This window comes from Mesitornis unicolor, unplaced genomic scaffold (genome assembly GCF_000695765.1).
Source record: "Mesitornis unicolor isolate BGI_N332 unplaced genomic scaffold, ASM69576v1 scaffold16078, whole genome shotgun sequence".
NCBI lineage: Eukaryota > Metazoa > Chordata > Aves > Mesitornithiformes > Mesitornithidae > Mesitornis > Mesitornis unicolor.
Window position 1 is genome coordinate 16,188 of NW_010202682.1, and position 21,181 is coordinate 37,368.

Consider the following 21,181-nt stretch of genomic DNA (forward strand, 5'->3'; position numbering starts at 1 on the left):
TAGAGGAGAAAAAGAGTACATGCTTCAGTCCAGACTTAAAGCCATTTCAGCATCCATACTCACAAGTGTTCACATAGATTCACACCCCAGAAACACTGCTCTACCCTTTTATTCCTCCTCTTATTTTTAGCCCAAGCAAAGACCTTACAGTATACATCGATATTAAATGGAGGTACCATTCGGACAGAAATGTACGCCACAAACTTTGGCAAAATTGTAGATGGAATGGAAGTGACATTCTAGGTCACCAGATGTTTGTTTGAAAAAGTTATTCCCATGTAAACAACAGTACAGGCTTTACACAAAGCAAATCCACACACAAATTCTAGATGATATACATCACCTGAAGAAGGACGTATTTGCAAAGCATCTCTGTATTGTCCAAACCTGCTTTGACCAGTGTAGTCCAGACGTAGGAATAATCAACATTACGTGAACTCTGACGCTGGGGAGGAGAATCACCTGATGCCACCTCGTTTCAGTTACTAATTCCTTGTCTAAATGTTGGCAGGACAGAGACGTATTTAAGATCACATTTTTATGTACCTATAGGTTTATATAGCAAGACGAGCCCCGGTGGGCCTAAGCCATTAACTGGAAATTTTTGTGTTTAGTTTGGTACAGGTGAAATTTCTGAGAATAATACTTTTTATTAGCATTTTCTGTATATCTTTACATGTGAGAGAGGAAGAGGAAAAATCCTGTTCTAAACCAAATTTAAATTTCACTTACCAATGGAAGTACAATACAATTAAGCTGTGTTTCCATTTACTGTTTGTATGCTACATTCGTGGATTGCTGCTGAGCTATGGAAGGAAACTCACACTGTCCAGGGCACGATAAGGAGGAGACGTGAGAGGTAACAAAGCAGAAGTGGAAGCCTGGGTTCAGACAGGATTGCCAAGTGGAGCAAGGACAGCCAGGTCTCCAGGTGATGGAAAGAATAATTTCTCAGGGATGAGAGGAGGCTGAGCAGAGTTTATGGCAACCCACTTCATCAATGGGTTAACTGAAACTGAGACCGAAAGGAAGAATCTTCCCGAAAGGACAGTGTGATGAAGGAAAGAGATGGTTCCTTCTATTTTCTCCCTTCTGCCTCATGTCATTGCCTTGTGTTTCTCTTAGTTTAAAAAGGCAATGATTGTAGTTTAGATTTCAAGAAAATCTATCTTGAGTTTCAAGAATCTTTCTGATCAGCTTTGAGGAGCTCACTATGAACTGCAGGCACATAACAAGAGGTTTGGCTGACTTGGTAAGATAAATGAGCATGTGCTCTCTGTTGCATCTCTTGACATTTACTGTGTGTGTCTTACTTCTCTCTAACGTTTCAGCCATAAAGTCACACTGAATGTGAAAACTGCAACTATTTTCAGAATTTTAAGTTACCTGCAGTAATAGTAAAGCAGAGAAGTTGAAAACTGAAGCCAAGGATTTGAAGGCATGTGTGTATTCATTCTTTGAACTGAATCACAGTTTTTCAGAATGCGGGGCTGGAAACACTGCCAAAGTGAATTTTATGATCATCACTTAGTTCACTTGTATTTTCCCCCAGATGTCTGCCAAGAGTACATATGCTTAAAAGACTAACACAGTTTAAAAAAAATTAGAAAGTATTGTTTTCCTTAAAAGCACAATTTAGGCATTAAAATTTTCAGGAAGGCATTTGAAAATAATGCAAAGTCCCTTAATATCAATATTTTTATAGGAATTCGTATGTTCCAAAGATGGCACATAACTGAAGTAATGACTCCTTACAACACATTTCCAGTAGTTACATCGTTCCATACACTGGAACGGAAATCTCATAAGCTAGTAATTAACAAGAAAAGCTAAAAACATTAACAGCAATTATTCAAAGCTGATTAACTGTAGTATCTTGAAATACTTCTAGTGGGCAGTAAAACCTTCCCAGACTGGAAGCCAGTGGCCACTTCAGCAATAGCTGTAGCCGTTTGAAATGCGCTAATCTAGGATGTTCACTGCCGTGCCCACAGCTGCGCCACAGCGACAGCCAGGCCAGCGCTGCCCATCTGTGCCAGCGCAGAGCCAGCTGGGCTACGTGAAATCTCTGCTCTAGGTGGCCAACTGATCCGACTGCACTGGGAGGTCTCTGGTGTTGACTCTGCAGTGAGTCCAGTCCCAGAACAGATACTGGCAATCCCTCACAGAAAAGCAAACCTACACAATACCTTTAAATGTCACAACTAAGTACAGGAAAGATCGCTGATGGGGCCCTTTCAAACAATGATGATAATATCAGTGTTTTAAAAGGAAAATGAAAAAAACAACAACCCATACACATATTGAGTGAAGCCTTTCTCCCACATCTACATCTTCCCTCCACTTTTAGTTGATAGGTGATTTTAAATTATTTTTTGGAGGACGTTAAGAACAGTTCTCCTCTTAAACCTGTGTTGAATAAAATAACTGCTTTCCAATGGAAGGATGACATGAAAGTCACAAAAGAGAAGCATGAGAGAAAGCTCTTATGGTCATTTCACTTCTTTCTATGGCACACTTCCCTAAGTGCCTTTCACATAATTTAACAAAGAGGCAAGAGTACACAGGCTTCAACAGGCTCTGTGGCTCCACTGCTTCGTTTGAAATCTTAAATCTGCACTGTCCTGAAATTTCCTTTTACATTGCATAGTTAAATTGTAGCATGAGCCAGAAAATGTTGTCTGGTCCTTATGTGCAAGTGCTACAAATACTTTAGGGCTGAGAATTTTATCAACTCCACCAACACACACTCATCCACCATAAAAGCTGCAAGTGAAAGCAAAAAGGTTTCTTTACCGAGTGTTTTAAAGGCATGATTAAGAACGAAGCAGGTTGAAACCAACTGGTGTGGTTCACTCAGCAAGGTTCAGAATCTTGATGTCAACAAGTGAAATGAATGGATGCCCAACAACACGGTATGTTTTTCAGCAGTGCAGAAAGGATTGTAAAGGCGGAAAATTTAAAAAGGGAAATACAACTGCAGTGGGATCAGGTACCATAAGACAAGCAGGGTTGAAGCATCGTCATGACTACACTTGATTTTTTTTTTTTAAACCATCAAAAGAAAGCTTAGAGCAATTAATTACAAAGGCTAACAGTAATCAAGTAGTAAAATCTAAAAGTTTACCTTTTATCTTTTCAAACATTATTTTTATTTTGCTTAATCATTCTAACAAACTTACTTATTAACATAGCTGAAAAAAATATGCCAGCTTACCACATGGTATATTTGAAAATGAAACAGAAAAGTTATTTTGCAAGAAGTTAGAGTCACTTGGGTGTAACTTTTTTTGTCTAAAGTCAGTGCTTTTATGCAATCCCGCAGACACCGTTTCCATGCCCTACAGATCAAATGCAAAATTACATTTGACGTTTTTTTACAGGCAGCCATGTAACACGCGGTTTCCAGACCCAAAAAGCAACCTGAATGCAGCAAAAACAAATTTTATGCACCAATTTTCTTTGTTTAAAAGAAAGGGCATCTTATGCCCCTCCCTGTTGATACAAACTACAAATGAGGTTGCACTACAAAAACTTGGTAATATTCCTTTCAAAATAGTTAGAAAACAAAACTGTAAGCTACAAAGCTAGCTGGAGTGTAATATAAACTGCTGATGTCAAAGACCTGTTGCAGTTGCACGCGTGAGTGGGAGTAGTAAAATGGAGCAACTTATTATAAACACTTTAACAGTGCTCTAGGGTAAAGCCGTTTTGGAACTGCTGCAATATAATTTGAATACATAAAATCAACCCACACCCATCAATCAGTAGCCTAGATCAAACACCTCGTCACTATTGGTATCTTTGCTGAAATACATTTACAGTTGCTAGAAGACAGGCATTCAAGTTTATAAAGCAATACAAGCAACAGTGCTACATGAATTAACCTTGATCCGTGAAAGTAAATGAGCTCTAAAGGCCTACCATGGAAGTTCTGTGCTTTACAACGGGATGACACTGGCTGCGACACGTTACGGTCTGCCACGTATTCCACAAACCCGCCAGTGCTCAGGAACATGAACTAACAGGAGTTTTATATCACAAGACAGGCAAAGAATTACACTGCAGAGGAAACATTAATGAATACCTACTGTATGTACAAATCATTTTACTAGCTTCTCTGAAGAGAAGAATTCCATTTGGAGATGATACATCAAAATTTAAGCGTTGTGATCTAGAAAATAACAGCAAAAATATTCAGATCGTCATCAAAGCAGAAGGCTGCAATGGACTCATTCCTAAAACAAAAAAAACCATTTGCTGATTACAAAGTACAATTATTTAATAAACTAATTCTAGGTTTCACTCCAATAACATGCACTCTAGTTATCTCCGTGTGTTGCCAAAGAAACAATCCTATGACAGAAGACCAAGCAATGTTAACCAGAAATGGTGACCAGACAATACGCACACAGCTTTCAGTGACCGGGGAACATCACGTGTCCATGTGCAGTTCACAACAATGCTCCAAAGGTTCCATAACCAAAGCGGTCAGAGTAATTTATAATCTGCTTCCGCATCTCTGTAGCTTTTAAGATAAACTAATCCCCACTGGTTATTCTGCTACTTCAAATCCGTAGCAACGACAAGCCAGTTCTCCCAGTGTAAACTGTAGTGCACGCTTTTTACCCTGAGCCCTGAAGAAGACCGCGCCACACTGCCTTCCCTGATGCACGTGTATTATCACAGCCAACAAGAACCACTTCGTTCCCAATCCGGAAACATAACACAGTCCTTGCTGAAGTCCCTGCTGCATCTTTCCATCCTGGCTTTGTGATAAAGAAGTCCAACTCCAAGTTCAGGCCTAAAAGTTAACTTCGAATATAGCTCTTAAGCTTTAAGTAACTTTAGCAAAACTGACTCTTAGTGTTTATCTGGAGTGACAGGGAAAGGGGTCATTGCTGAGTGATGTAAACCAGAGTACTTTCTGGCTGACCTATTTGGTAGTCATCCACTTTTGATCAAACACGGGCTCCTTTTATCACCCCTATCCTAGGGACAGCAGTAGGCATCCTTCTTTGCCGCAAGTCCATTTTTTTGGTCTGAGTCCCTCTTTGCAGGGTCTTTGCTGCAAACCTGGGTGTTTACCCAGGTTTAAAATGTGCCTGGTATAACACTTGTGTATTCCATATGCACAGAACGCTGGCAGAGACAAAACACCAAAACCAGCACATCATCTCAATATCGGAGTGGCATAATACACAATCTGATACTCTGTAACATATTTTAACCATGTCAAATTATATTGTATAATGCATTCTAACCTGTAAAAGCTAATGCAGTACACAACTCCTGAAAAAACACCATCCCAGATGATGTTCTCTAAAGGGAACAAGGCAGATTTTCTGAATACCAATAGGTAGAAGAATAACATGAATATGGAAAGTAGCTTGAAGAACTGTTTTTTAATAAGATTTATTATTCCAGTTGTTCTTTGCTTTTATTTACCTTTATTAGAGTTCTATGTTTATACATTAACAATCTCCTCATTGAAATAAGTTGCAGCACTATTAGAGCATACTGCCTGTGCACCGCATCATGAATAGAAACAGGCTAAACTTTTCCCAGCAATTTATTATACTACTACCAGGATAAAAGACATAATTAACCTACACAAGCTGAAGGAAAGTCACATTAAGCAAGTCAACACAAACAAGAAACAGGGACCTCTGCCTTAAGGTTTGTATAGCCATTCGGGGATTAAGTGCACATCACATGCACCAGCATCTGACTGGGAGCCAGGTCTGAACTTTAAGGCACCAATTTCCTGTCATTATATTAAACAAAATATTTTTTTCAAATTTCAAATATTTCAAATTGTTTCCTTGTAAATTTGATTTACAAGGCAAAATGAGAAATGATGAGAACATTTACTTCTTTGCTGAAAGCTCTCAATTACTTCAATCATGAAGGCAGCGAGCACAGAGACTTTTAAGTATCAATTTTTTGTTTAAAAATCTTTTTTCACTTTGGGCAGTACAGTATGTATATCCAAGCGTTATGGTAACTTCCCAAAATGAATTGTTCTGTTAGTTATGGTAAACCAGGAATTTCAGTCTAACACCTGCAATGTCAAGTACTGAACTCACCTCCCAGAACCATTCTGAGGCCTTTCCGGTTAGCGCACAGAGGTTTTAGATGTGGGAGAAGTTACCTGCATGCTGATATAAATATTGCTGCATTAGATACCCTTCATTCCTCTTTTAGCTGGCAGAGCTGAGTTGCAGCAGCAACCATAAAGGGAGCTGTAGTTTTACCAGCACACACGCATGCTGCTTGGCTTTAGGCAAAAATTCAGCCTGCAGCAAATCTCGACAGCAGACAATTCTCGGATATTTAATTATGGAGTTGGTATTTACCCCTGGTTAAACCATACATTTCCACTAACACTGAATATAAAAACACAGTAGTCTCTCTTATATATTCCTGTAATTAATCCTTACCAGCTGATCTTGTAGTATCTACCATTTTGGTAAAACAACAGAATGACACTGAAAGCTAAGTTCTGCTTGCAAATTCTGTTCCAAAATACAAAAGCAGCAGTCTTAAAGTCAACGTTAGACAACACAAGGATACACAAAACATAGAAAGATGGAACAGAGAATGCATACTACTGCAGCATTCATCACTTACCTAATTTTCACGTGCTTCTTACCTGTTTTGCATAAATTCTGCCATCAGCTTCAAGATAGGGGTTGTACACGCAGGTTCCCGGTACCACAGTTCAATAGCTCTTTGCAGAACAGAAATGTATGCAGGGTATCTTCACCAGACTGAGTTAAAGAGTATACGGATAAAACAACATCTCGCGAGACAACCTCCCCTAAAACCGTAGGACAACATTAGCTGGGTGGGCCAGATACAGACCTTGGTGGCTCATTCTGACAGAGGCACTGCCAGAACCTATAAATTTAAGAAAGCTTCTGCTTAAAAGACTAAATAGTTAATATACTAGAGCTGCAACGAAGGAAAAGGAAAGCAGTTTGTACATGTGAAGCTAACCTACATAAGAACTAGCTTGGATTTTTAATGAATGGCGTAAGTCAGAAATGACAGAACAATTTAAAACCACCACAAATTTACATACTAGGAAATCCTGGGCTCCAAATTTCAGCACCACCTCATATATATTATATTTGCTCCATATAGCTGGGAACAACTTCACTGTACAAAGTCGCCTCCAGAGCATTCAAGAAGAGAATTCAGAAAAACTGTGCAGGGAAGACCAGCAAAGTTAGATTTCTAAGAACCCTTTCAGCAGAGCTGTTTGCTCATCAGCACCTAGGAGAGATCCCTTCTTTTAAAGCAGGGCTTAAAACAATGCAACACAGAAAAAAAGTAAGTTCAGTAGGCTGTGCAACGTAACTTAAATAAAATCGTATGGGTTACTGACTGTATCAGAGTATTTCATGCAATGATTTAATACAAAGCTGACCCCTAGTTTTCCCCAATACGCTGAAAACAAGAGTTTATTTGGGTAAGAATGCAGACTGGTAAATGAAAATGAGGTAGCACAGCTTGACTGAAAAAGAATTAAACAGTTGGGGTTTTTTTAGATGGAACCAAGAAATTTTAACTACACAATTTCCTATTAACATGATCTAACTAATCTAGTCAATGGTTTTGTTTAATAATAAACTTATTTTTCATTTTAAACTTTGTTTCATATAATAGAATTCCGCTTTATTTAGTCATGTGAGAAATAGTGACTTAGAAATAGAAAATACTATTGCTTATTCAGAAAATAAAGGCAACTACTGTGAATCTTACAAAGTAAAATTCAGGTACAGCACTCAGCGTGGGATTGTGAAATAAAAGTCTGAAACACACAGAGGTTTAGACGCTTCTAGGATATGCAGACACAGTCAAGTCTCAGTCCGACACAGCTCTTCTGATGGAGGCTGCAGTCATCAGACTTAGCACTACTGATGAATGACAGCGCCGTGCAAACAGATGGGAGGCATTCTGGCTACTGCTGTCTGTCTAAGGCACCTAAAGACTCGTGCAGTTTTGCTGCCAGCTGCTTGAGGCGCTGCAGGGCTAAACTACACATAGCAAAGAAGCTGAGAGGCAAAATATATTTTTAGATCTTGCTTCTTGCTCCTTTATGGGGTTCTTCACATTTTAAAATCAAACAAACTAGAGTTAAACATACCATGGAGAGTTACCCATTTCCCAGTAATAAACTGGGATTTAAATTCAACTGTCACTTACCTAAAACATACTCAAAGGGTATAGATGATCCATGCCATCTCATACCTTTAAAAATTCACTAATGCCAGTTCCATTCTTTCTGAGGTGGGCTTCCAGTCCAGCTTGCTCTCAACAGAGGGTGGTCAATACTCTCAAGAGGCAGCAAATGTCACGTAAGGTACAGCACTGAACTGTGCTATTAATTCTCCTAAGCCATGCCTCTTCCTTAGCCTTCCTACTAACCCCACGTACACCGATGGGAGATGGTGAAATGCTGCAAAGCCCCACTGTGGGCTAGAAAGCCTTTCACAGGCTAGAAGACAATTGCCTTTTCAGATTTCATAGTGAAGAGAGTAACCTGACAGCCATATCCTACAACCAAAATGTAAGTCAGCAATATCAAAGGCAGCTAACGCGGCCAATGTGATTAGGTATCTTCATTCAAAAGCTTAAGCATTGAGTTCATATTCACTGACAAGGAAAGACTGGAAACTGTAGTCAAATTTCATAAATGCTAGGGGCAACACAAAGGCTTTGGCAATTTATTAATTCTTTTATAAATCCAATAAAGTAGAATACATTGGCTTTAAACAGAGTATTATTTTTAACTGTTTTTAACCACAAGCTTCAAGGAATCTGGCCAAGTCATGAACTTAACGTGACCAGCCAGTTCAAGCTCAAAAGTATTCAAACTGCAAAAAAAAGATACTGAGGTTTAAATCAATGCAATTGGCAGAAGCAGCTATTACAAACAGATTACTGATCGGGTAGCCTTGTTTCATCAGAAAACGTGCTCTCCTCTTCTCTTGTGATTAGGAAACCTCAATCTCTACAGCTCTACAAACTCTTTCAAGTTTGTACCTAATTCTGAATCCTAAGAACATAAAAACTTAAAAATTTAGTTCTTCAAAATTTTGAACAAACCACCTTAGTGCTTTGCTTGTTCTAGTGTTCCACATCTGAAGCACCATATGATCAGACATCTGAATATCCAGGTCAACTTTTAAACGACTACGAGATAAAACATCTCAATGGCAGATCACTTTTCTATAAACTTAGGGCCTATGTATCTATACACGTAGATACTTTTACATGCACTCACATACATCCATCGTGTGCCATCTAGCTGACTGCATCTCTGAGTCAACCTAATCATTTTATTCTTGCAATCCGTTTTCTTATTGCAACCTTTTTCTGTCACAGACAACAGAAATCATTAAATACTGAGAATCAACTGGGAGGAACACAGAAAAATTTGCTCATGGGTTACCACTTAACTGTAAGAAACACCAAATAAAAGTAAGGAGAAAGTGGGTATTACCCTGGACTCATAACTGAATCTCCATGGACTTATCCCACTGCGAGACCAAGGACCTTAGACTACAGGCCAGTATTAGGACGGAAGAAAACAGATTAACCGTGCAACTTCTTATGCAGGCAGTCTTGAAGTAAAGAGCAGAATGACATCATCACTGTTAAGAAAAACAGGTTTTGATTCTACTCCCATTGGTATACAAGTTTTCTCAGGCCACACCTGCATGTTCAGGACTGACCTACAAATTAGAGACCACACGTTATGAATACAAAAGGCAAATAAACTTTCCAGAGCTGCGGTACTGGAATCATCACTGACAGCTTGACGTATCAATATTTCAGGAAGAATAAATGACTTTCATATCCAGGGTTTGAGTTTGTTTTGTTTTGTTTGTGGGATGTTTTTCTTCATCTTTCATTACTGGATACTTGAGGAAGATGCTATACTTAACACCTGAAGCTGCTTAAAATATTTGGAAATATTTTAATGAAGTCTTTTGAGATATAGCCTAATACAACTTTAAAACAAATTTTACTATTATTATAAGTATTTTCTCTTCATCCCTTGCCAGAGGAAAACTATAAATCTTGTCTCAGCTGAATGAACGCCATTTATCATATTCATTTTCTTGTCAATACAATTATGAAAAGCCTTTGGCCTTTTTCCAAGGAGCCTGATTTGCTAGAGAAACTCAATTAGTATAAGCAAGCCTGCTACAAAACAGCCCTATTTGGCAATCTAGCACAGCTTCAGCATACCTGACGATTCACCTCTAAACCATGAGCCTAATAACTCAATCATAATGGTAAAATAAAAGATACAACGGTGTCTCCCGTGCCCCCCCCACTCCCCAGACCAAAAGGACTTAACAGGAATAATTTCTGCTCATTTTTGCCATCTACTGGACAAAACTGAAATCCTAAATACCGCAATCAGAAAAAAAAAGAAGAATTTCTCAGGTGAGAGATTCCTGAGTGTAATATGTTCTGTTACGGACAGGGCTTAGACCCAAAAATACTCCCTGCAATCAGTTCAAAAGCTTATCAACACGTTCTTCTACCAACAATTTACAGGTGACTATTCCTGATAGTCTTCAAATACAGAATAAACATCATCTTATAGTATATTAAAAGCGTAGCTTTTTATCCCTTGCCTCTATTTCTCATTTATTGAACCAATGCAAGTGAATCAGATTTATTTTGGCTAATATTCTACATTTGCCATTTTCAATATTGAAATACTAGGGCTTCAAACATAACGGAGTAAAATCTGCCTGAAAAATAGCTTTTCTTTACTATTAAAACAATTTTCTGATTATATATTGGAAACGACAAAAGAAATACATTAATCGAAGGATATTTAAACTTTAGAGGATAAAATTGGCATCTGACCCTCCCTTCTCCTCCCATTTACCTTTCTGTCTTTATATACAGTAAATAAGAGTTGTGATAATAGCAGCTTATTCTGCTATAATGCTTTGGATCAATACCTGGATGAAGCTGGACTCAGTCTAATGAGGTGAAATCCACTGAACAGAAGCAAGCACTTATCCTTTGCAGACAAAGGTGAGGAGGAAAAAAAATTTTGAACCTGAGCAAGGGAAAAGAAACTGAGAAGGACTGAGCTTTGAGTTCCCCACAAAGCTACATTTCAATCTATTTTTATTGTGAATACAGAATAATGAAATCCTAAAGTTGGAAGCTTTAGTTTTTGACATAACCGTAATTCAAAAACTGGAAGGTATAAATTAATTTAAAAAAAAAGAGGAAAGGGTCCTCAGGATCACATATCCTGGATCCTGTATAAAAAAACCCAAACACCTCTGTGGATGAATCCATTTCTTCCAAATGGAGAGGAGGTAAATCTCTCTCATCCCTCCTCCTACAACTGGAGATCTACAGTTCTGCACAGAAGAGCGAGATACTCATTCTGTACTAGGAAAAACAAAGTAAAAAGAATTTGAAATGGATCTGCTTTTACACATCTTCCTCATTTTATCATTAAGTTTTAGGGAACACAAGCACAAACAATACTAATGAAGTTAAATGTACCCACTGGTGCCCACTATAAAATGAGATGCTAATTCACAGTCTGGCTTCAGCAGTTTGGGCTTTTTTGTTATGGGTTTTTTTCCTGTGATTTTTTTTTTGCGGTTGTTGTTTTTGCTGTTTTTTTGTTTGTTTTGGTTTTGTTTTATTATTTGGTTTGGTTTTGTTTTCATCCAGTCCTCTATAACTGAAATTGAGAGATGCTTTCCACCGATTTTAAGAGAAATAAAGATTACGGTGATTACGTTCTTGACTTACTTTCTGCAAGCTGAGCCAGCACACAGACAGAATCACTGCAGGCCTGTGAATGTCTTAAATAAGGCTTATCTGAATGGTCATAAGGACTCTACTACCCACCACGCAAGGACATCTATCAGATGGCTCTGCTGCACAGCCTTTCAGTCCTTAAAGGCTAATTTCCTAGTTGCAGTTCTACACCGATGCATTCCTCTTTCTTAACCAGGAAGATTATTAGTAAACAGTAGGGTTTCATTATTTACTTGAAATAAAAATATTTTTAAACGCTTGATTTCTAGTAAAGCATGTAATTTCACCTGAATGCTATTTTTTCTGTCCATAAAATAAACAAGTACACAATTAACTTCCATAGCGTTGTGAGATCTAAATTATAACACAAGTATTTTCATAGTTACTTCACTGTATATTCCAGCTATTTGTTACTAATATGACTATGTGCTGAAGAGAGAATTACAGCTACCGTATTTATAAAAATACAAAACATTTCTCTACAGTATTAAGAAAACACCCATGAGTATTATTGTATTTGTTGGCACAAAAATGCATGCAATATTTAAAGCAAAAAAAGTTCCATTATAATTACTTACTGAAGAAAACTACAATCTAAAGATTTTGGTTTTGTTTTCAGACGTCCATTTTCTCCTAGATCAAGAAGACTGCAGGTGTTACGATATTAATAGAGTTGACATAAATAGAAAGTAACTGACTAAATTAAAGACATGATTCATACGAGAGCGAGAAGTCTCCCCAGATAGCACTTGTACAGTGTTTTTAAGTACTTCTGATGTTAAACTAAACGCAGGTACGTTGTGTTTGGAGTTAAAGACATAGCTTTTGTTGATGAAAACATGAGGGATTTATGAAGGGAAGAAAACCACTTGGATATGTTTTCTAGATTAGTAGTGTGACACAACAAAAAAGTGACCTCTCTGTGGTCCCTCCCAGTTAACTGCATGGTTGCCATTGTGCTGTAATTTTAGCTGATTACACATTAGTTCATTTAGCTTTGTTTCCTCTTCCCCACTGTGCCATACTATTAAACTAATGCAAGGGGCCTGGTCTCCCTCTGTGCACAGAGCTGGTATTGTCACAGTGTAATAAGGATACATCCAGTCAAACAGCATGGTGTAGCTGGTCTTTGTGTTCAGCGCAAAGGCAATCCCGCGAAGATCCCTTGCCAGCCCGATCAACATACGCTGTCAGTGGGAAAGAGACACAGTAATTGATTTTCACGTTAGCACCGAGCAGATGGAGTAATAATCAGCCAATAATGACCACATATCTGATTTTGATTCATTAGTTTAAATGTCTCGCTCAAATCTTTTTTTTTTCTTTAATAAAACCCACAAAGATTCTTTTTAACAAACAAGATCTCTCCAAGTCTTATAGTGATAACACTAGCAAAAGGCTTAGGAAATGCTTTTGGTTATTCGATATGCTATCCTAATGAATAATGCAAATTAAAACATAATATATGAATACTCCGTAGTCAAGTTTAGAAGTGCTTCCTGTATTCATATATTTAAAGAAACAATAACAATAAAACGTTACTTTAAGCTTGTAATGTTTTGAATGAGGTGTAAGATTGATACTCCTAACAGGCTACAATTAAGGTTGTACCAAGATTCTCATTGTACTTTTATTTTAACATTTTTAACAGTAATTTTCCAAGTTAGTTTTCTTCACAAATTGACTTTTTTTGCTTACAGACAACCATGCAGATCTCTGTCTGTATTAACCTTTAGTTCTGAGATGCATTTTTTTTCCCTTTAATGACTGAAGCGTGGCTTCTAAATCCAGCTCAAATGCAGACAACATTTGATGCACAATTAGCCCCTACTAAAGGGATGTTTTCAGGATAATTAATAGGTTTGAATAAGAAGCAGTAGCGACTGAAAAATATTTTAACAATATAAACAAACTTTTCCATTTACTTAGACATAACTATTCTTTATTTCACAATTAAGTAGTTTTAATAAATTTTATCCTTGTGTTGCATGTAGGGTTTTGTACTTCTTTCTTCATAATAAAAGATCACAGTACTGCAGAGTCTGGCAAAAAAAAAATCATAGAAACATGGCAAAAAACCCAGTGAGGAGTTCTCTCCTCAAATCTAGAGTTTTCAATAACGTACCACGTGGTGCCAACACTGTAATATTTATAGTGCTAAGAAACACAAAAGATAAGATTCATGTATCAATTTAAATCGATCACATAAATGGCAAACCATGGCCGATGCCTTGTTAAACTGCTACATGTGGTCTTACACAAGGGCTAATTTCTACTTTTCCCATACAGACCCATTAATCCAATTGACTTGGATGGCATGCACATGGATTTATCCAAGGATACACTGAGTTCTCTACAAACCACTAGTGAGGTTGCTAGGAGTATTTTAATATTTGCATTTCCTTTCTGTTGTGCATCGAAATGGCCTGAACTTGCAAGATGCTCAGAGGTCTCAACTCTCATTAACTTTAATGGGACTTTGAAATCGCTAGAGAGGAAGTGTTCAATACTAAGAAGAGGCAATATAAAATTGTTACTTTATCTTTATATTAATCTCTATTTTCATATTCTGTGTGCTGTTTTGTCAACAAAGAAAATAACTGTACAGCAGACACAGTGGCCAAAATGTAAAGAATTAAAAAAAACTTGGCAGCAACGCTTTGTACTTCCTTCTGAAGGGATACACAGATGCAACAACACAGAGAAGGAAGTGGAAGTCCTCCAGACTGATCTTGGTTCCTTCACCCATTCTAGCCACAAAAAAGGACACAAGCAAGATTGCATCAAGGAAAGGCAAGAGCAGCGTAGAAGGGAGCTACAGTCCCTGGCAAGAGATGAACTTGCCTTTGTTTGAGGATGTCCTCAGAGAGATATAGCTCACCATCCTATGGTGGTCACTAAAACATAGATCAGAAAAAGACAACCAGCCAAGCCCATAACCCCTAACATGATTCTTCCGTCTTTATAAAAACAACGCGTCGTAAGAGAACACTCTTTGCAAATGAATATAAGAAACTGTTTGGTTGTGAGAGTTTAGAAACTACTAATAAAAGTAGATGTGCAACTTCCTTTAAACTGTGGTCCCAGGCTTCTGGGAACCTACACAAACACCATTTGACCTTGAATTCTAAAGAAAGGAGAACAACTGCTACATAAAATAGGTTTCTTGGGTTGCTATTCTTTAAATTCAGGTGTTGGTATTCAAAAGCCTATACCATTAACCACACTATTCTTCATAAATTACCTCAGTCTACAAAGTACCGTAACAATCTTTTCATATAACATCACTCCAAACTCAGAGGTTCAGATACTATCCATCAGAACTCAATAAAATAACACCACCTACAGTTGGTAACATCCAAAAAGCCTGTATAAGAGCCTACAGAATCCCGAGAGAAATCCTGATTAATTTAAGTCGCTGGTTGAGTTTGAACTCTAACAGGAGAAAAAAAAAACAACCCACCCTAGATTCCGTGCTTGCTTAATTTACATTTAATACAAAAAAAAACCCCAAACCCCTAAAATCCCAAGACAGCCTAGTTTTAGTCCATTAAGCGTTTTCAAATAGCATTTGTATGCATGAAATTTATTAATGACAAGCAACATTATACACTTATACATCTACTTTTTGTCTGTCTTCCTGTGGGATTTGAAGTGCCTTGCAAACTTAACAGAGTGATTTGAAGAACACACGAAGCGACTGCTTTGTTCACAACTGAACACCAACCACTGCTGGGGCAAAGTGACGGTTAATAACACCACCGGCAACTGCAGAGCGAGTCAGGTGAGAAGTGAAGAGCAGCAGACACAAGGAACATAGCAAGAGGAGCCCACAGGTAGGATGCAGCTTTACACAGTGCTTTTCTTGATAATGAAACAGTTTTGTTCAAATTTTAGTTTTGAAATATTCTTCCACGAGTGTCAGTGATAGGTTAACTTAAAATTAAATCAATTATTTTGTATCAAAGCCCTTAAGAAGATTTTTTAATGGATTTTCCAAAGGAAAGGAGCGGAAGATTTACATATTCACAGAAAAAAACCACAACCCTCTATGACTTGCCAACATGTGCCAAGTGTCTGACTAATGCAATTTAAAATAGACGAGACTACTCCTGCCACCCACCCCCAAAACGGGGCTTGTAATGGAAAGTCTGACAGACCCTTAACTGTAGTGGCACTACTGGGTGCAGCTATAATATTACCCTCATAATTCTACTATATAATAACAACAAAGGAAAAAAAAAGGTGAAGGGTCATTGCGCTTTGTCTTTAGAATTAAGATGGCTGTCTTCATCCTTACAGCATACTCTTAATTCTGGAGACATGTCTTAATAACCTCTAAATAGTTCCAACAAAAGAGCCGTGTCAGAGGAATGAGCAGGCCCCAAGGTGTTTCAACTGGAGTGTTTTCATCTGCCTTTATTGCTCTATCCCTCTCCAGAATTAAGGCAATAACCTGTGATAAATTATTCAGGAACTGCTACAGGGATCAAAGCAAAATCATTCTGTTAAAGTGCTGTTTGCAACATTTGGCACTTAGTGTGAAAACTTTTAATGTGTGCAAGCTGAAAATCAAGGATTTTAAATAATTTAACAGCATGGAGTTTCTACAAACCAGCTAAAGATAGCATGTTGCTATTTAACTGCTTTTTCCTCAGATCCCTTTTTTTCCATGCGTTTCTAGCAAATCTGATGATGTCACAACTATAAACAAAGTACAACTGAGACTGCGGCTGCCCAGTCAATGCAGTACTTAACCAGATTGTCAAGAGAAGCCTTGAAATTCTTAGGAGAAAATTAGCTGCTGTTTTCATACTGGACATTTTTGCTATTCGTATAAAAATGTGAAGAAGGAAGAAGAAAAAAAAATAGAAGGAAAAAGGAGAGCAAAGCACATAATTACTTAAGTCATCTTCAATTATATTTGATCTCCCTGGTAAAGAAACAAACATATGGTTTCTATGCAGATCTAATGATTACAAATGTATATTAAAAAGAAAGAGCTCCCTTGTTGTGACTGTTTTTCAACAGCGTATTTCAGAAATATTAAAAACCTAAAGAAACCCCAAACTCCAGCCAGTTAGAAAGTCCTAGTAAAAACCACAAATTAAATGAATTTGGCAGTCCTGGACCATTTTCGTAGTGATATTTTAACAGTGTCATCTCCCTGTGGATCAGAATACTAAGCATTTTATTGAGGAACTGAACTGTTTTTGTTTTCAGTACTTGCAAAATGAAGTACCTGAAAGCACTTTTGCATGTATTATTTATTCATCGTGATAGAAAAAGCTTTAACCTAATAGATTATGTTTAAGGTAATTTAGAGCAAAAGTTTTGTTTATGATAAAGCAACAGATTTAGTTCTTTATCAGTAGCTTAAAGCACCAAGTTTTCTTTATACAAATTAGACAGATGGTGCTTACAGTAGAATTTACTAAAGGTCTGTCACAACAAATGCAGCCAAGCTGCATATTTAATCACTGCAGAACCTTGTCTACCTGCAGCTGCCAACTGCTAATCCAATTTCCCTGATAAATGTGGCAAGAGACACGATCAGCAATAAAGAGCATCTAACTCCATTTTCCTGCAGGGCGTCTTTTGATGAACATTTAGGACGGAAGCACGGAGTGCACTGTGTGGCCCTGGCTTGTGGCAGCTGCATGCATTTTGAAGACACAGTTCTCAGGTTACTCACTTAATTCTGCCACTATCATTATGTTGCTATTGATCTCAGTAGCTCTTGTCTACACAGCATTACTCTAGATGAAGCTGAATCAGGCAGTTATCATGCATCAAACTTGCTCAAAAGCCTGGAGATTTCCCCTTAATTACTTGTGATTTTATTTGCAAATACCGTTAAAGTGTAATCAAGCAGTCACTTTCCAGGGTCGTTAAGAACTTGCTAGTTTAGGAATATATCACTGGCACTCCATTAAAATTTCTCTCCTAAGGTGGTATCAGGCAAACCAGACAGGACAGTGGCAAAATTATTTTGATAAACTGAATCCTCACGTGAGAGAAACGGTTTCCTATAGAAAGGCTAATGCTATCCAATAACTTCTTTGTTCTAATCTTTAGGATTTATAACTTGAAAATATAAGAGATGAATCCAAGATAGAATAACTGCGTCTATTTAATAAATAAAGAAGTTATTAAAATACATAAAGCAACAACAAATGAGGAAACTAGAATTAAGTAATTGTTGAAGTAACCCTAAGTACTGTTTTTTTAAAAAAATACTAGCTTAATTCAAGCAATTATTGTCAACTGTGCACCTTCTGATAATGTCAGAGACGTACAAATTATTTACTAAGTATTTCTAGCATATCTGTTTATTTTCTTACGAAAGGAAGTGGATAAATATGATGACGTGGCATTTAAGTTTCCAGTGTATTTTAAAATATCGAATTTAAAATTACTGTTAGGGCTCCTTCAAAATTACCTTGTGTAGCTGAAGCAAGCGCTCCAGTGTGCATTGTTAACTATTTATTCAGTGATGGTGGAAGGGGATCTCTTTAATGCAATAATATATTGTCATTCCTGATGATGCAGCTTGTATCTAGCAAGGCTTTTTCTTCCCTAAAATATACTGTTGTTTTGACACAAACAGCTTGCTACACTTAAAGATTTTACTAATAAAACATAATGTTGTGTTAGATATTATGACTGTTGCCACAGCTGAACTGACTTGTCAAATCAATCCTAATATGGCTCCCACAGGCACATAAAAACCTTATTTAGCTATCAGTTATCCTAATCACTTTGTTCAGTTTAAGGGTGCAATACTTCAAGACCAGTTCCTATTTATACATATATGCCCAGTCATTTAATAAAGTCTTGATTTATATAATAAATTCTTGTTTGAAAAAATACTTTAAAGCAGCAGTGTTTTATCAAGTGTGTTACAACATGTCTCCTCATATCCCCAAATAAATATTTTAATATACACAAACAAGATATTCCCCTCTACTCTGCCCTGGTGAGACCGCATCTGGAATATTGCGTCCAGTTCTGGGCCCCTCAGTTCAAGAAGGACAGGGAACTGCTGGAGAGAGTCCAGCGTAGGGCTACAAAGATGATCAAGGGAGTGGAGCATCTCCCTTATATGGAAAGGCTGAGGGAGCTGGGTCTCTTTAGTTTGCAGAAGAGGAGACTGAGGGGTGACCTCATTCATGTTTATAAATATTTAAAGGGTGAGTGTCACGAGGATGGAGCCAGGCTCTTCTCGGTGACAAACAATGATAGGACAAGGGGTAATGGACACAAACTGGAACACAGGAGGTTCCACTGAAATTTGAGAAGAAACTTCTTCTCTGTGAGGGTGACAGAGCCCTGGAACAGGCTGCCCAGAGAGGTTGTGGAGTCTCCTTCTCTGGAGACATTCAAAACCCGCCTGGACGCCTTCCTGTGCAACCTCATCTGGGTGTTCCTGCTCCAGCAGGGGGATTGGACTGGATGAGCTTTGGAGGTCCCTTCCAATCCCTAACGGTCTGGGATTCTGTGAAGATATTTGCATGGCAAAGGGAAATATAACATGAAACAGATAAGCTATCACTGAAGACAAATTTGTCCCTTTGATTATCAACGGGGATAAAATGGGGTCACTTGATCTGCAAAGCACTGAAAAATCCCAAGGCCTTTATAAAATCTTTGTACAAAGATTATTTAGGATAGTCATTCATAGCCCTTTGTGTCTCTACTGCTTACATTCCTAAAGAAATATATGTATAAATACACACGTAAGTATACAAGTATATACATACCAAGAGAGACAGACAGAAGAGAAGACAGGCTTGTTGCTAACTGTTTGCCCCACTATTTGCTTTCCCATCAATAATTTATTTTCCCTGTAACCGAATTAAACCTACCTTTGCTTCTTCTTGGTCAAAACTACTGTTGAATATCTGAGTCACATTTTCAAATGAAACTGTGAGGGGGAGCATGAAATTCTCAAACTCATCCTCGTCTTCACCTACAGGAAAAGAAACCAAAAGAAAACAGCAAAAGCATCACATCATATTCACACTGTTGTTCAGAATGGTCAGTCTCAGGCTTTTATAGAAAAATCTCACTGACATCATGGAAATTTTTGTATGACCTACAGGAACAAAAACCTGAGGTTTCACACATTTTTACTGAGCTATGTATAAAGACAACACATTGTTAATCGCAAACAACTTGTGCCTGAGACTGGTATGTCTCTGCATTTCACATCTTTCTCCTTTTCATATTTCTGTTTTCTCTGTTAATCTGACAGCCTTTGTTCAGTACTCTGAAGAATATTCACAGAGTCAAGACTCAACAGTTAGAAAATGTTAAATTTAAAACTACAACAATAAACGGGACCCTTTCACACGTACTTAGTAGTATAATGTTTAAATCACAACCTTTTATGATTGTATGCTACCTTTTCTACCTCGTACCTATTCAGTAGACAGAATGAAGCTGCCATGGAAATAAATCCGGACTGTGTTGGGGTTATTCGTGTAACGCTATTGCCTCATTTGTTTCAGGAGGTGTGAATTTAGAGTAGAAGAAACAAGATGTTGTGGGAAGGGAAAAAAAGAGATTGTCTGGGTTAGATAGTTGAAAGATAACCTGTGAGTCTGGATTGGTTTTGTTTTGCCATGACGCTGAACAAGTAACTATGAACAACAACAACTTTTTAGAAATGGCAATTTGCATGAGGATTGGTACTCACACTGCTTATCTTCAGGCCCTTAGTAAGGGTAGCTTGCCTCTCACACGCAGATTCCTTGAGAGCAATTCAGAGTGGGCACTTAATTTATGTTCTTTAAAGACCTCTTTGCTATAGTGCTTCTCTCCCTTCTCTCTTCATTGGCCAAGTCTGGCAAACTAACTTGCAATTGAAGTTAGGAGGAGTCTTGTGTGTGTTAAATTGGCTGTGCAAATTTAGTGTAAGCTTTACAGTTTGGTTTCTACGCTTCATATACCCATCCATAAAATGGGCCTAATTCCAATCTCTTATCCCTAGGGATACTGCAAAGACCCAATTGCTCACCTCAGTAGAGCAGTAAGAACGACAGAAAAGGCCAAGGAGAAAAAAGACCAGGAAGAAAAAAGAGTCACAGCAGAAAGCAAGGCATGGAGTAACACAACAGGAAAAAAAAATAAATTAAAAATCTAAATCCTCAGTAGCTTCTCATTAAGCTAGAATGTCATCTTCTGAACTGAAAGAGGCAAATATCCTCTGAGAGAATTAACTGTGATCCTGCAATTAGAACTGCCTCATAACAATGTAAATATTTACAATGGGGAGGAAAGTTGCTGAGGCAGTTCCAGTTACGGCATTTCTTCTGTTCTGAATACTTGGCTTTGTGACCTAAACTGCTTCCCT

At 37.8% G+C, this 21,181-nt stretch overlaps 1 protein-coding gene across 1 annotated transcript in view; it reads right to left on the minus strand.

Annotated features, from left to right (window-relative positions):
* The window catches only part of LOC104545361 (ran-binding protein 17-like), a gene marked incomplete at its 3' end in the record, with an annotated part of 52,705 nt that overhangs the window by 13,813 nt on the left and 17,711 nt on the right, over positions 1-21,181 (minus strand). The window contains exons 6-9 of the mRNA XM_010190484.1: positions 19,692-19,795; positions 12,922-13,010; positions 6,656-6,763; positions 4,092-4,174 (exon numbers count right to left, since the gene is read on the minus strand). Coding sequence (XP_010188786.1) covers positions 4,092-4,174; positions 6,656-6,763; positions 12,922-13,010; positions 19,692-19,795 — 384 coding nt within the window. The remainder of the gene's footprint in view (positions 1-4,091; positions 4,175-6,655; positions 6,764-12,921; positions 13,011-19,691; positions 19,796-21,181) is intronic.